Source organism: Hydractinia symbiolongicarpus, chromosome 2, assembly GCF_029227915.1.
Source record: "Hydractinia symbiolongicarpus strain clone_291-10 chromosome 2, HSymV2.1, whole genome shotgun sequence".
Taxonomy (NCBI): domain Eukaryota; kingdom Metazoa; phylum Cnidaria; class Hydrozoa; order Anthoathecata; family Hydractiniidae; genus Hydractinia; species Hydractinia symbiolongicarpus.
Genome location: NC_079876.1, coordinates 14,841,647 through 14,855,841, shown reverse-complemented (window position 1 = coordinate 14,855,841; position 14,195 = coordinate 14,841,647). Strand labels below are relative to the sequence as shown.

The 14,195-nt window shown below is 31.8% G+C and overlaps 3 protein-coding genes across 6 annotated transcripts; 1 reads left to right on the top strand and 2 right to left on the bottom strand.

Annotated features, from left to right (window-relative positions):
• Window positions 1–785: 785 nt before the first annotated feature.
• LOC130629605 (TNF receptor-associated factor 3-like) lies at window positions 786–13,825 on the bottom strand. 3 transcript variants are annotated; one of them, XM_057442859.1, is made up of 7 exons: window positions 13,321–13,810; window positions 12,929–12,980; window positions 11,953–12,057; window positions 4,104–4,265; window positions 3,834–3,911; window positions 3,603–3,677; window positions 786–3,117 (listed from the first exon to the last, which is right to left on the bottom strand). In XM_057442859.1, the coding sequence occupies exons 1-7, from the start codon at window positions 13,476–13,478 to the stop codon at window positions 2,176–2,178; spliced, it is 1,572 nt and encodes a 523-aa protein (XP_057298842.1). In that variant the 5' UTR covers window positions 13,479–13,810; the 3' UTR covers window positions 786–2,175. The 3 variants fall into 3 exon arrangements, with proteins under 3 accessions (XP_057298842.1, XP_057298844.1, XP_057298843.1); XM_057442861.1 differs by lacking the exon at window positions 3,834–3,911 and having other exon boundaries at window positions 13,321–13,825; XM_057442860.1 differs by lacking the exon at window positions 3,603–3,677 and having other exon boundaries at window positions 13,321–13,816.
• LOC130629608 (uncharacterized) lies at window positions 5,458–11,528 on the top strand. Of its 2 annotated transcripts, none has more exons than XM_057442868.1 (2): window positions 5,458–6,328; window positions 11,504–11,528. In XM_057442868.1, the coding sequence occupies exons 1-2, from the start codon at window positions 5,799–5,801 to the stop codon at window positions 11,511–11,513; spliced, it is 540 nt and encodes a 179-aa protein (XP_057298851.1). In that variant the 5' UTR covers window positions 5,458–5,798; the 3' UTR covers window positions 11,514–11,528. The 2 variants fall into 2 exon arrangements, with proteins under 2 accessions (XP_057298851.1, XP_057298852.1); XM_057442869.1 differs by lacking the exon at window positions 11,504–11,528 and adding an exon at window positions 10,161–10,299 and having other exon boundaries at window positions 5,594–6,328.
• Window positions 7,873–10,088, bottom strand: LOC130629604 (uncharacterized). Its single transcript, XM_057442858.1, has 2 exons — window positions 9,852–10,088; window positions 7,873–9,699 (listed from the first exon to the last, which is right to left on the bottom strand). The coding sequence occupies exons 1-2, from the start codon at window positions 10,086–10,088 to the stop codon at window positions 7,873–7,875; spliced, it is 2,064 nt and encodes a 687-aa protein (XP_057298841.1).
• Window positions 13,826–14,195: the final 370 nt, after the last annotated feature.

Genomic DNA, 14,195 nt, shown 5'->3' with positions numbered 1-14,195 from the left:
AAGGGAAAGGAAATTTAATACCACAGTGAATTACCTTTTCAGGGTCTTATGCATGCTTTAACATTTAATCACCGTGATTAATAACGTACGAATCAGTGGTATTAGTCGTAGTGTTACATCCTACTAGACAGCATTATTGCAAAACATCTTAGTCAATTTAAATGGCAATTTAACAAAAACAACAACAAAAGAAAAAAGAGGAAAAGATCGGCAGGTATCTGTAGGGGGGGGGGGGGGGGTGTAATAGCAAGGGGGTCGATATTTTTGGAAAAATTTAAAAACGGGGAAGGGGGGGGGGGAGTGGCTGGTAATAAATGGGACAATATCGATTTTTGTAGAAATCCATAAAATGGGGGGATGTCATTAACGGGGTATTTTGGTTAGATTTGTTTTTCTTACGCCAATTTCGAACATTTATCTCAAGTGGAGAATGTGTTCGAAATAGTTTGAGTATTATACCCTTGCATTGCAATAATAATCAAAAGAACATAGCAGTTTCTTTGTGTTTCTTTGTGATCATAATTATGAATGTTGAAACAAACATTGATTAACACTGTTATATAGACATAAGTTTTATTAAAAGACGTTGTTCCATTTTATTTCACCTGCAGAAAGTGATGTTTTTTTTCAAAATCCTTAAACGGGAGGGGTTGCTAAAAAAATTGAACTCTACAAAATCTAATCATGAAAGGCAAAAAACAATGTACACTGACCTATTTACTGAATTGTACTAGACATTCAATCATATTTGCGATCAATTTTTAAAAAACGGTTTAAAAAAAGGCTTATTTATAATAATTAATTTCTTTCAAAATAATATAACAATTTGGTTCAAAATATTTTATATTTCTCTTACGTTAACAAAAATTGAATAGTAAAAAAATAAGGCTAACAATATTATAAAATAGAATGTGAAATAAGTAAATTAATTCACGCAAAACCCTCACTATGAATGCAAAACAATCACCTAAAACGATTTTCCAGCTTTCTTAATAGCTTTCAATCAGTTTGATAAAAAGTTTAAAGACAATATGCAATGATATATAACAATGTGCGAGGAAATCATCGATTTAACCATAGAAATAGACATGTCATTAAGGTGTGCGTTAGATATTGAAAAATAGTAGCATTACTTTATCTGGAAAAACAGCTAAGATATTTTCTGCTTTGGCGTTATATACTCACATATCATAAACATACCATGCATATATAGCAACGAAGGTCTAAACATGCTTCTGTAAACAGCAGGAAACCCTCAATATAATTAAAGAAATAGACATGTCATCTCAGGCGTGAGTTAGAAATTTAAAAGTGGCAGCAAGTTGTAAACAAACACAAGACAGAACAGTGAGAATGAAAACAAAGTTGTGAACTTTATGTCAAAGCAGCTAAGATATTTTTTGCTTTGCTCTTATATAATCACATATTATCTTAAACATACCATGCATATAGCAACCACATCTAAATAACAGGTCCAACGAACTTAGTAACACCGTCACGAGAATACGAGATTTCGGAATTAGGACATCGTTTTTTTCGAAAATCAACAATAGTATGCTAATCCAGAAATCGCATATGAAGTGGAATAAGTCAAAGGTATATCTTAGTAAGTCTGTACATATATTTACACAGAAAATACCCTGTAAGATTGTATATAAAACTCTGGTAATAATAATCGGTAGTTTAAATTTTCCTTAACATAGCCATATAAAAATATAAGATGAATTTAAAACTTCGATAATAAATGTTTATAGATGCATCATTGAAACACAACAAGATGCAATCTATTTTATAACTATAAAAAAATAATAATAAGCATATTGACACAAAAATAATTTTATAAATTCTCAGACATACTGAGGTTGTTTAAAATCTTCCTATTGCAGTGCTTAGAAAATCGCTACCTTTTTCTGACTATAATACAATTTATATAGATAAAATGTCACAGATTACTGAGCAGTACCATGTTCCACAAAATATTTCTTTGGTAACCCTAACTTCTTCTTGCTTTTCCATAAGATGAACCAATATGAACAAATGTGAACTTTTGTTTTCAAGATTTCAAAGATTTTGTTATAAAAAAAATATTCAATTTTCTGCCTAAGCTATTTTTATGATCTCAGCACAAAGAAGAAAGTTATACGCCTTATGTATTTACACTTTTAAATGTCAAGTCTAATAGATTAGTTTGAACAAAACTATATCATTAACCACATAACCATTTTCTACCAAAGCACTGTAAAGGAGCTCAAATTGATGCTTCTTTGCACTCACTCTAACTGCAGTGATAGTATCTGGTGAATAATAATGACATAATGCGAAAGATTTAGCCGATACGACTCTATGCCATACCGACTGTAAATCAATGTACAACACATCATTTGATTTTACAACGGATAAAAGACCAGGAACACTTTTCTTTCCCTCTTCAACTTTTACTTTTACGAACACATCTGTCAAATCATCAAACGACATACTTGATAACATTCCGGCAAATCGTTTTTCGTAACAAACTTCAGCTTTCAGTTCATTAAGTGCTTCAAATTTCTTTTGCAATTTTGACATGTCTGCTTCATGACATTTGATTACAGCTGATCGAATTTCATTATTCATGTTTTCCGTTATATCCTCCTCTTCCGTTAATACTTCATTACATAACTCAATGATGTCAAACTTAGCAATCGAGTCTAACAAATTCTTTAATTTACTAACAGCCAGGTCTATAACATCTTCAACAGAATTTCGAAGCTCATCCAGTCTGTCATTTACAACGTTGCATTTTTTGTCAAATTTCTTTAGAAGATCTTTAATAATGGAATGGGCTGACGATATCTCTAATTCCATATCTGATCCTAACTTTTCAAAATTCACGATTCTGTGAATAGCAGAATGAACTAGCTGAACACTTTGGTTAACAATCTTTTGTTCTTTTTGTTTTTCAGACAGTATTAGTCTGTGTACTTCCTTTTTTAATCCAGCCAACTCTAAGGTTGCATTGTTCAACTTTAATTTTGTGTTACATAGTTCGTCTTTAGTGTTAACCAGCTCTTTCATTAGCAAAGCCATGTGATTGTGTGTGTGTTCATTTAAGTGCTTTTCCATATCCTTCCAATAAATCTAAATCAAAGATGCCATTTTTTATCAGGTCACAATACTTTTGGGCTTATTCATTTCTCCTTTTTAGATGCCACCAAGATTAGTGACAGTTTAAAAGAAATCAAGAAATTAACGTTGGATAGGAATGATAATTTTGTTAAGTTATGGGCAAGGATTTTTTAATTTTTAATGTCTTTGTAACAGCAACAGAAGTATGCTTATAAAAAATTGAAATCCATTGAGGGTGATGGTGCCTATTTCTTATTTATTTCCTAATGGATAATGTACTCACACGAAATTATGGTGACTAGATGTTAAGTAGATCAACAGACTCACACCCTGGATGTACTAAGCCAATATAGTTAGGTCTGAATTCGTGGAATTGCTAACAGATGATGCAAATCCACAAGCAAGGCTGTGTCTAAACACCTTTATCTGCTATTTACAACAATGACATTATATAGAGAAAATATCTTTCCCTTCGAGAAAGCGTAAAGTAGGTTTACCTCACTGGTGCACCCAAGCGTTGCAAATTGACATGGAACAATTCGATTCATACATTGAATTACATGGTCTTGCAGCTGAAGTCATATAATAAAAAATTATGTATGTAGTGTACGTCCTAAAATCTCTATTTTAAGATTACAAAATCTTACTTTACATGCATAAAGCTGTAACAATTGCAATTTTAAATTTAAGAAAGAAACAATAAAAAACAAAATACAATGATGCAAAACCTTAGATCTTTCAATCGAACCAATTGGACATGCATGCGGACAAGGTATTGGATACATTTTGCAATGATCATAGTGACTCTAAATCACAAATTTAGTTTTGTTAGACTATATTATTAATTTACCTACACTTTTGACTCCAAAGCAAAATTAAACCCATGCTAAAAGTGGTGAATGTTGTATGCGTGAAATTAGTCCATACTGTAGTTAATGCACTAATAATCAAAATTCAATGCTCAGGAGAAACTACACGACAAATAGTAATTTACTTACTACATCGTTAAAACAATACATATCTTTACAATATGCACACTCTGTCAATCTATATTCACAGGAAACTGCATGCTCAGCCATTTGATATCGGTAACATACAAAATCACAACCATTGTTTGCACATCGATCGTCCTCATATTCACACACTCCAGCTAAATGGTCCTAAAAGGGCAAGTGTATGAACATTCGTATATGCTATTGGGCATGAATTGCATCCTAGTGCGTATATCCTGTTACGTAGATTTGTGTTTAAGTAAAGTGATCCCTAGTGGTAAAAGGCTTTAGCGCAAAATGATAAACAAAGATAACAAGCTTCAAAAGTATACATTTCTTAAATCATTTATTTACCAGAATGTTAGTAAGCAGGGAAAGGGGGGGGGGGGGGGGGGGGTGATAATGTAGCCTAAGATACATGCCAAATAAAGAACTTATTTGGCATGTATCTTAGGCTTTACACTTTATAACCTCGTATAGCCATTTTTAAATACAGCGGCAGACAAAAATTGAAACTTCTTGAAAAAAACCAAACAAAATGTTATTAAATGTTTTGAAAATCTGTATCGGTATTGTCAAAACCTGCTCAGCGTATGGTCACCTCAGGTAATATTTCTTGGTAAAGATAGATAAAAACGTGTTTTTGTAATTATAAACTAATAGCTACAAAAGTTACAAAAATTTGCTCACTAACTTTAAAAATCACAAACATTTTTTAAAAGCGTGTCAGTGAAAACAGATTCTGCTAAAAAAGGTGGATAAGTTCAATGTTTTAAACAACAGTTCATCCTTCATCAGTCTGAATCTGAATCTTTTTCGCTGCTTGTATGCTGTGATCAATGTTTGTATTAAAGATGAAGTTATTTATATGTATACCAAGGAAAACATTTAAAATTTCCGACATTTACAGATTTTAAACTTAATATTTTACCAAAACTAATTTATAAATTGAAATAGATAAACATCGTAGGAACACAGTATCAGCCGTTGCTTGTATATTTTTATATATATGCTTATATCGTGACAGAAAACTTTTGAGTAATGCATTTTTTTGCAATTCTTCTGTCATGTTACTTCCTCATATTTATGACCATCATAATGGTTGCTAAAGAAGTTACACTGTACTGCATAACGCTTAATAGCTTTAATAATAGAGGATTATTAACCAATTACGTTGCTTATGCCTATTCTTTTAAACAAATTATTAATTATTATATTTCTCTATAAGGATGGCTAAATCATATGCACATATTTTCGTTTTGATTTTATTTTCTTTGGTTGATTTTCTTCATCCAACCTCGAACCCAGGGTCTGTAGCGTTTTTTGATATGAGGATGAAACGCGTACGAGGCCCTGGTACAACAGACTGAAATTCGCCCAAAATTAAGCATGCAGAGAAACGTAATGTATGCGTGACGTTTTCGATCGAAGATGGTGTTCTAGTGGCGGGAGGGTACTTTAGCCAGCGCTACCTATAGCTACACTGTAAAATTACAGAGTAAATACAACCCTTAATGGCTTTCTAGTCATTTTGTGGTGTATGATACATATAGTATTGTATAGTGGAAACAATCCACTAACTATAGGTTTTTGTGATTTTCTGGGATAGCCACTTTAAATGTTTATTATTATTCTTATTTTAAATATTATAGAATAGAATTTCTAAATTTTACATCTACGTCAAAAATAACAGATGATGCAATGGAACCCTTCGCAATTTTGGAGAAAATTCAAAGATCTCTGGAGTGTCGAAATTTTCCTGACCTTAACTTTAAACCCAAACAAGTCAAGTGCTTGGAGTCCATAGTAAGAGGACAGGATGTCATTGGGGTGTTTCCAACAGGATATGGGAAATCTTTAATTTTTCAACTGTTACCAGATGTCATGAGAAACAAAGACGAAAAATCTTCAATTGTCATTGTAATCACTTGTTTAAACGCAATTATGGAAGATCAAGTGAATTTTCTGAAAAAAGTAGGAATGACTTGCTACATCCTACGTGACTTAAATTTTGAGGAGAATGCTGTACAGACGTTGTTTGAGGATATCTGTCTGAGTGATAAAACAGAAGATGTCTTACCATCATTTGTATTGGATGGTCATTGTGACTTCCTATTTTGCCATCCAGAGGCTATATTGAGTGAGAGAGGAAGAACTTTGATGAAAACGAAAATTTATCAAAAAAATGTCAAAGCTTGTGTCATTGATGAGGCTCACTGCTTGGACACCTGGTAAGTACTACTTTATTTATATAGGTATATATATAGCTACAACTTTAAAAAAGTTAAATATTATATATATATGTATATATATATATATACAAGAATAATTTCTCTAATAAGGAAATATGCAATAATGTAATGTTAATTGCAAAATGCTAATAAAATAACAAAGACAAGAATATCTGTACAACAACTGAATAACAAAAATGTATATATATAATATAAAACAGATATAAAATTATATATAACTAACAAAATTATTATATATAACTAACAAAATGTTAATCCTAAAATATATATATATTTCTTTATCTTTAAGGGGAAAAGAATTTCGCAAAGAATTTGAAAACTTGGGAGCAATGCGAGCTTTTTTTAGAGAGGTACCTTTTATCGCACTTACAGCTACCGCAACAGAAAAAACACTGGCTAAAATAAAACATACACTTGGAATGAAAACCCCAACAATAATATCTGTTAATCCAAACAGAAAAAATGTATACATGTGCAAAGAAAAGAGAAAAGTTGGTGAAGAAGGTATTGAAAATATCATCTTGCCACTTGCAAAGGAGCTAAAATCACTAAAGAAAAGTTTTCCTCAAACTATTATATATTGTGGATTGAGGTTTTGTGGGTATATATACAAGTTAATAAAAAATGTATTAAAGGAACACATGTATGTTGAAAACATAACAAACCCTAGCAATTGTTTAATTGTGCAATTTCACGCACCACAAACAAAGTCAATGAAAAACGAAATTCTCCTTGAAGTTGCAAAAGAAGTTTCAAACATTCGCGTTATAATAGCAACTTCTGCGCTTGGTATGGGTGTTCATGCACCCTATATCGAACAAATTTTCCATATAAGTCCACCAAGTACCATCGAAGACTATATGCAGCAATTTGGACGGGCTGGTCGAAGAGGGCAAGAAGCATTGGCAAGATTGTACTATACCGGGCATGATATCAGGAGTAGGCGTTTAAAACAAAATAAAGTTGATGAACATATGGTGAATTTTTGTACTACGACACAATGCCTTCGTAAAGTATTGATGATTCACTTTGGATATCATTATCAACCCCAGGATCAATGCTGTAGCAATTGTGATTCTTCACTCTTGAAAGAACCTAAAAAAGAGGAACGTATTAAATATAGAGAAGTATCAGATGAGAGTTTAAAGAAACTATCAGATGAACTTGATAATATACTGGCAGATCACGACCAAGCCACACATGATGCAGCCATGGAGTTTTATAACATTGTGGATACAAGAAACTTGGCTGAAAAATTTTCAGAAATTATTATTAACATTGAGTATGTCAACGATGTGGAAAGCTTGTTAGAATATCAGTTGTGGGATGAATTTGTTAGTAGCAGAGTTTTTAAAGTTATTGAGAAGTATACCACACTGAAGTAATTCCATAATACACAATGTGAGGTAATGTTACTACATACATTAATCAATTTTAGTTTTCTTATATATTCTACTCTTAGCTTATTATGGAATTATTTTTTGTGTGTAAACTAACCTGTGTGTGAGATATATATACATTTTTTACATTCCAGAAACTTGCTTTTTATGCTTTGTAAGCCATTGATGGAAATGATTAGTGTCAAGGTATAACTGAGGGCTTCTTTTTATATTTCTAAATGATGGATGAAAGCGTCCAGGTGTATATTCAAATGGATCTAATTGTAGTAGATCATTGATCATTTGTAATTCATCCTCATAAGGGCTTGCGGTTGTGTGTCTTGAACTGTTTTTTGGTACATTTAGAACTTTGTCAAGGTTTTCTAGAAGTGCCTTGATTCCTGTTGTTGCTTTGCAAATTGTGCTGATAGATGTTAAGGATTTGTTTGCACCTAATCTTTTTACTACATTCTTACTAATGTTGTTGGAAATCTCTTGAGCTAAATCATCTTCAATATTTCGACCCATACCACCCGTCCAGTTACAAAAAAAGCCCCACTTGAGTTGTGCAGACAAACGTGGTGTTGATAGGCACTCTATTTGTGCTATGGACACAAACATCTCCAATGCATACTTGCTGTGTGTATTAAATGACTTGAATATGGGCATAAGCAATTTTTGATTGGTCAAATTTCTTTCACCATCACCTTCCGCTGCTGTATCTTTCAGTTGCAGTAGAATCATAGTTAGATATGACACCAACAATGCATAATTTTTTATATAATCTTCATCTTCACCTGGTTCAGGAGATTGCCCCTTCTGAAAAATGTAATTGTCAACAAAAGATCCAATGGATTCATTGTAGTAGCTCTGTATTTCAGTTGTTTCTTTGTGACACATATTTGAATTAAATTTATTCAATGTAGGGTAACTATCAATGCTGGCCATTCCAAAGTGTTTCATCAACCCTACAACAATATATGCTTTTCCAACACTTATTAATAATTCTTCGCAACCATCGTACGAATCTAAGACTTTTGTTGGAGTTACATTTCGACGGTTATATTTCTCTCTGAAGAATTTTAATGTGCCTTGTTGATTAAATGAAGTGCTGTCGTATAACATACCATAACATCCCTGTAGAAAAGATGCTTTACAGTGCCACATCACTGGTTTGAACGGAGAGCAGTGCTCAAACCTGTCAGTTGGTGTATGTGCATCTGCAAGTAGATCCTTAGCACCAGCAAACCTTACACGGGTCAATTGATCTCCCGCAAAAGGAATTTTCATTTCTCGCATAGGATCATCTTCACTTGACTGAAAATGTGCTCCAGGTTGATCAGGTCTAGATGCATCGTCTTTAGGAAAAATAGGATTTTCAACCTCCCTTTCGTTTATTCTGCCACTTTTTTTGTAGATCTCAAAAATCCAATTTTCATATGTTCTGAGGATTTTCACACAATCATCATATTTCACTTCATTAGCATCAATAATTGGTAAACTGATGATAACTGAACTTTTTGCCATTTCATATGAAAATTCATGTTGGATGTGTTTAGGTATTACCTTTTTCAAAAATTTGAACTTCGGAAGGTATTCAAAGCAAATTCTGCCAACTAAAACCATGAAATTATTTCTCAGCCTTGTTAAATCATTCCTATTCAACAGGAAAACGCAACGATTACAATCATTTAAATTACGAATTGGGGCATCATTGGACAAATGGTTAAAATCTACTCTATTAATGTAAAGATTTGAGGCAAATAAATGAATATGTTCATTTTGAAGTTCCTTGGTCATGTGGCCTTTTAATACTCGCAAATCCCAATTGTCACCAGTACCACGTAATGATTTGTTTTCCTTGACTGCATTAACTGCTTTGTCACAAAAATGTCCTCCAATCAAATTCAACAGGTATGAACGGGAGGTGTATGATAGAGCTACTCCAAGCTTGTGTAACCTTTGCTGAAGCTAAACAAGAGTAAATGGCCTAATAACATTTATACTCTGCTAGTTTTAGAAAAGGTTTGATAAGTGAAAATCATTTTTAGGACTTGTGAAATTTGGTTATTTTCTCTATGCTAAATTTTTGCCAAAGTGCTAAAAAAGATACAAAAGATTACCTTTTTACTTGCACCGCCTTCTATTAGTGAAACTGTGTTAAGTCTTTGAAAAAGTGATAGCTTTTCCCATTTAATATTCATTAGGATAGAGTATATGAAGCAAAACTTGACTTTTGCAACTTCTGGCAATCTATCGGGGCTAAGTTGTAATCCAGATGTAGCAGCAAATACATCTATTAAAAATGGCTGAGATACCTTCAACTCATTCCAAATTGCCTCAATACTAAAGTTATTCATATCTTCAAATAATGTCCCATATAAAACACTACCATTCTTTTTCTTGCATAATTCTTTTGACTTTCTTAATAGATGCTGTGATGATACATTTTTGTGAGAAGTAAATGCTGGGTATGAGAGATGAGATATTTGCGATTGTACTTGGTATTCTTAATTTAACTTTCTGATTGATATGGTCAACTTGATCTTCACTTAATAGTCTTGATTGAAATACAAATCTGTCTTTATGGTACACAGACTTATCATATTCCACTGTTGAATTCTGTGATGTGCTTCCTGCTTTTTCATAAACCAGTTGTTTTTTTGGTGACACTATAAATCAAGATAGTAAATTTGAAGAATATATATAAAATATAAAAAAGTATACATGTATATGCATAGTATATATAAAAAAGATATATGTAATTTTTAAAACATAGGTAAGAAAGAATGTATATTTTACCTCTGAGTTTCTTTGTGGTACATTTTTGTTCTGGTGACGATATTACCCTTTTCACACTGCAATTTTTCCGAAAGCTTATCTGTGCATTCCGACACAAAATCTTAAATTGTACAAAGTTTTCAATTTTTCTTTCACATTTACGACAGATTATATCATTTATGTTATCAGTTTGCACAATTGTGATACCCACAGTGCCTTGTATTTTCTCTTGAAGTTGTTTTGATGTTCCAATATTTCCAAAAATTTGACTAAATCGTTTTAAGTCAGTCTCAGCACACAGTCTACACACTTTATCACATTCACTATAAACTTTATGTGGTGTGATATTTTCTTTCCCTTTGCCTAAAAACAAAGATTTAGATTAGTTATTTTTTGTATATATATATTTCCTTTTATTTATACAGCTAGCTATACTTTATTTCCTAAAATATTTTTTAATGCTCTAGCTAGTATTCTTATCCCAAAAAATTGTCAAATAATATCCCTTGAATTGTGACATAAAAAAGATTACTTGTCATTGTTGTGCATCTTCAGGCTAGCTAACAGTATCTAGCTAGTTAGCCAGCATACATACTAAAAAAGTTGCATCTATACCAAGTTTCTGTTTACTTTTTAGCATGTGAAAACAAAAATTAAATTGCAGTTTTTTTAAAAATATAAGTATTGTGTCCCAACAAAAGGTGAGAAGTACCTGCTACTTTCGTTAGCAGGACAGATGTTCATCGCACCATTCCATTTGACTTGTCAGCTGCCTTTTTCCCATCAGTGAAACAACAAAAATAATGTTTAAAAATTTTGAACAGCACCGATAAATTTGTAACGATGCAAGGAAAGTCAAAAATAACGTGAATTAATAAATATTTTCTTCATAAACAAGTTACCAAAAAATCTGCGTAATGCTCATCGCCATATTTGTTGTTACTATAAAATACTGTGGTTGCAAAAAATACTTCTGCATTTATTATCTTTTTAGCATAATTTAAAAAAGCCGTATACGCATTCTCATTGGTTGAGTAAGTCTGTTGTACCAGGGCCTCGTACGCGTTTCATCCTCATATCAAAAAACGCTACAGGCCCTGGGTTCGAGGTTGTTCTTCATCTACAAAAAATTGTACATATGATGATTTTGTTCCACTACAAAAAACAATTTTTACATATTTCATGAGCCTTATATACATAATCTTAAAACGAACACCAACTAAAAAAAATATTTTTTAAAAACAAATGCGATAACTCGTAGAATATACCAATCACAAATCCTCGTAGTTTGATAAATTTAGTCAAGGATTTATTAAAAACGCTTTTCGCACGCTATTTCAGTTGCACTATAGAATTGAAAAATAGAGTGGATATATTGTGTTAATTAGGCAATCAAAACAGAGAAAAAAATTAACCACTTAAGTAGAAAAAAGCTCTACTAACTTCAACATTTGAAAGAGAACCAACCCAGCCACAACCGTCACGGTGATGAGCGCACTTAACTTTTACTGCTTGGATAATCCTGTTAAACATCAAGGCAGGATGTATCTATAACAGAAGTAGATGTAGACATTTTGAATGTTTACAATAAGTGGAAAATATTCTAAGCATAAAAAGTTCGAACAAACGAAACGTCGTTTAACGTTTATTTATTGGAAATTTTAAACATCTAAAATTATCACAAACTTTCATTTTCGTATGTCATTATCAAATTTGTTAACCTTTATTAACAACCCGAAATTTATTTGAAAATTAGGTTAAAAAACGTGCATAATTTGTTTTAAACTGAAAAATTTAGTCTAAAAAAAACTTGTGCAGAACTTTTTGCACCTAATGTATTATAATATAAAACAAGTCTCTAATTTTTAAATAAATCAGCTTCACACGAATGGTAGAAAATACAGAAATGCTCTAATATTCACAGTTGCTACGATTCATAAACAAGCATTAGTTTTAACAAAAAACTACAAAAAAACAAAGGACGGAAAAAGCATAAAACATATCCTAGAAGACCTTTTCACATACTAATACTTAATGATGGCCAAAAAAGATGCAAAAAAATTCATTTGATAAGGTTTATGACAACAAGGTAAGTAGATGTGAATCTTTCATGTTTATTTATGGTCATTATGTCAAAAATAAAAGAATAAAAATAGTAAAAAAAAAAAATCTCCAGTGTCCTTCGAAAATCGATTCCTCAAAACTAAAATCTGAATAGCACTCACAAAGGACAATTAAACAATTTAAACACAATGCAAAACGAATCAATAAAATATGAGATTTGTATGAGAAATACTGTGGCCGAGGAAGAGAAAAAACAACATAAGATCTTCTGAAGCTAAATTACAACATCATGTCATGAATCAGGTTTATCATTTAAACAAAAATAAAATAAAATTAATAAAAGGATGACTCCCACCTTATCTTTACTTATTTTTGCTCGACAATGCGGACACATTAGTTCAACATTTCTAAATTTTAATAAAACATATCAAGTTACAATTTAAAATTAATTTCAAAATCATGAATTTTACATTCTTGAAATAAGGTTCAATACTGCAAAGGTGTGTTACAATATAAAATACTGTCTTTTTCTAGACTTTCTCTTAAGTTTTAATTCCCGATTGGTATGCTATGCAATTAGCTCCGGTAGAACAATATTACCTAAGGAAGCAGAAAACACCCTGAACACAGCCAATTGATATTAAGATTATGAAATGCGAAAACTGATGTGAATCACAGTTGCAGCCCTAGCATCATATTTTAAGCCCTGATCCTACAAAGATTAATCTCGACAATCTAAACACTTACCTTGTGTTTGCACTCTCAGAAAGAGTACGAAAGCATGTTGCACACATTCCATGACCACACTCTAATTGCACTGGGTCTCTCATTAGTTTCATGCAGATGGCACAATAAACATCTTCAAATGGTTCACCAACCACTTCGTAATCGTAACCACCAGACATTATAATATGTTACTTATCTAAAAGGTTAATAAGAATACCTTTGTAATTATTCATTATAAAGTTATTTACCTAAGAAATCCTCTACAGCTCATCCTGGTACTGCTATCAACAAAGGTCCTGAATAGGGCGTCCCAGTGCATTTAAAGCTCCCATTTAAACTATGAAAGCCATGAAAACACAGCAATCACTTAACTAGCCAATTGAAGACATCAATTCTACTGCTATTCCGCAAAGTAAGCTGAAAGGATGGATTCACACTTTTATAGTAACATGAATTAGCAGAATTTGAACTCATAACCGTTCTGACCAGTAGCGAACACTTTACAACAAGTCTACAAGGCGTAAATATTGTAAAAGTAAATTAAGCGGCTTGGAATGAATAAATCCTTAATAATATACAAAATGGCTATTACTTATTAAACTATGTTTTAAAATATGACACTCCTTGAAAACATATTTAATTTCACCTAAGACTGGTTAAAAATCAACAAACATCTCATTTTTTTATCAATTTTCTCTCATTTGCAAATTAAGTTAAAAATAAAAAAATATATATATCTATAATATAATGCATCAAAACAACAAAAATTATTTCTTTTGATAAAAATAAATGAAGTTAAGATTTATTGCTATGTTGATTTTCAATATTGGCAAAAAGTTTTTAAAATATGAAGAAAAAAATTACTTATTATTCCAGCTATCAGCTTCTTGTGTAAA

Bases quoted from the DNA above. Each gene is read 5' to 3' on its own strand.
- LOC130629608 (XM_057442868.1), top strand. From the start codon at position 5,799: ATGGAACCCTTCGCAATTTTGGAGAAAATTCAAAGATCTCTGGAGTGT.
- LOC130629604 (XM_057442858.1), bottom strand. From the start codon at position 10,088: ATGAATAACTTTAGTATTGAGGCAATTTGGAATGAGTTGAAGGTATCT. The intron at 9,700-9,851 runs GTAATCTTTTGT...ACTCTTGTTTAG, and splicing joins AAGGCGGTGCAAGTAAAAAG to CTTCAGCAAAGGTTACACAA.
- LOC130629605 (XM_057442859.1), bottom strand. From the start codon at position 13,478: ATGTCTGGTGGTTACGATTACGAAGTGGTTGGTGAACCATTTGAAGAT. The intron at 3,912-4,103 runs GTAAGTAAATTA...TTTGTGATTTAG, and splicing joins TGTATTGTTTTAACGATGTA to AGTCACTATGATCATTGCAA. The intron at 3,678-3,833 runs GTTTTGCATCAT...ATATGACTTCAG, and splicing joins GTTCGATTGAAAGATCTAAG to CTGCAAGACCATGTAATTCA.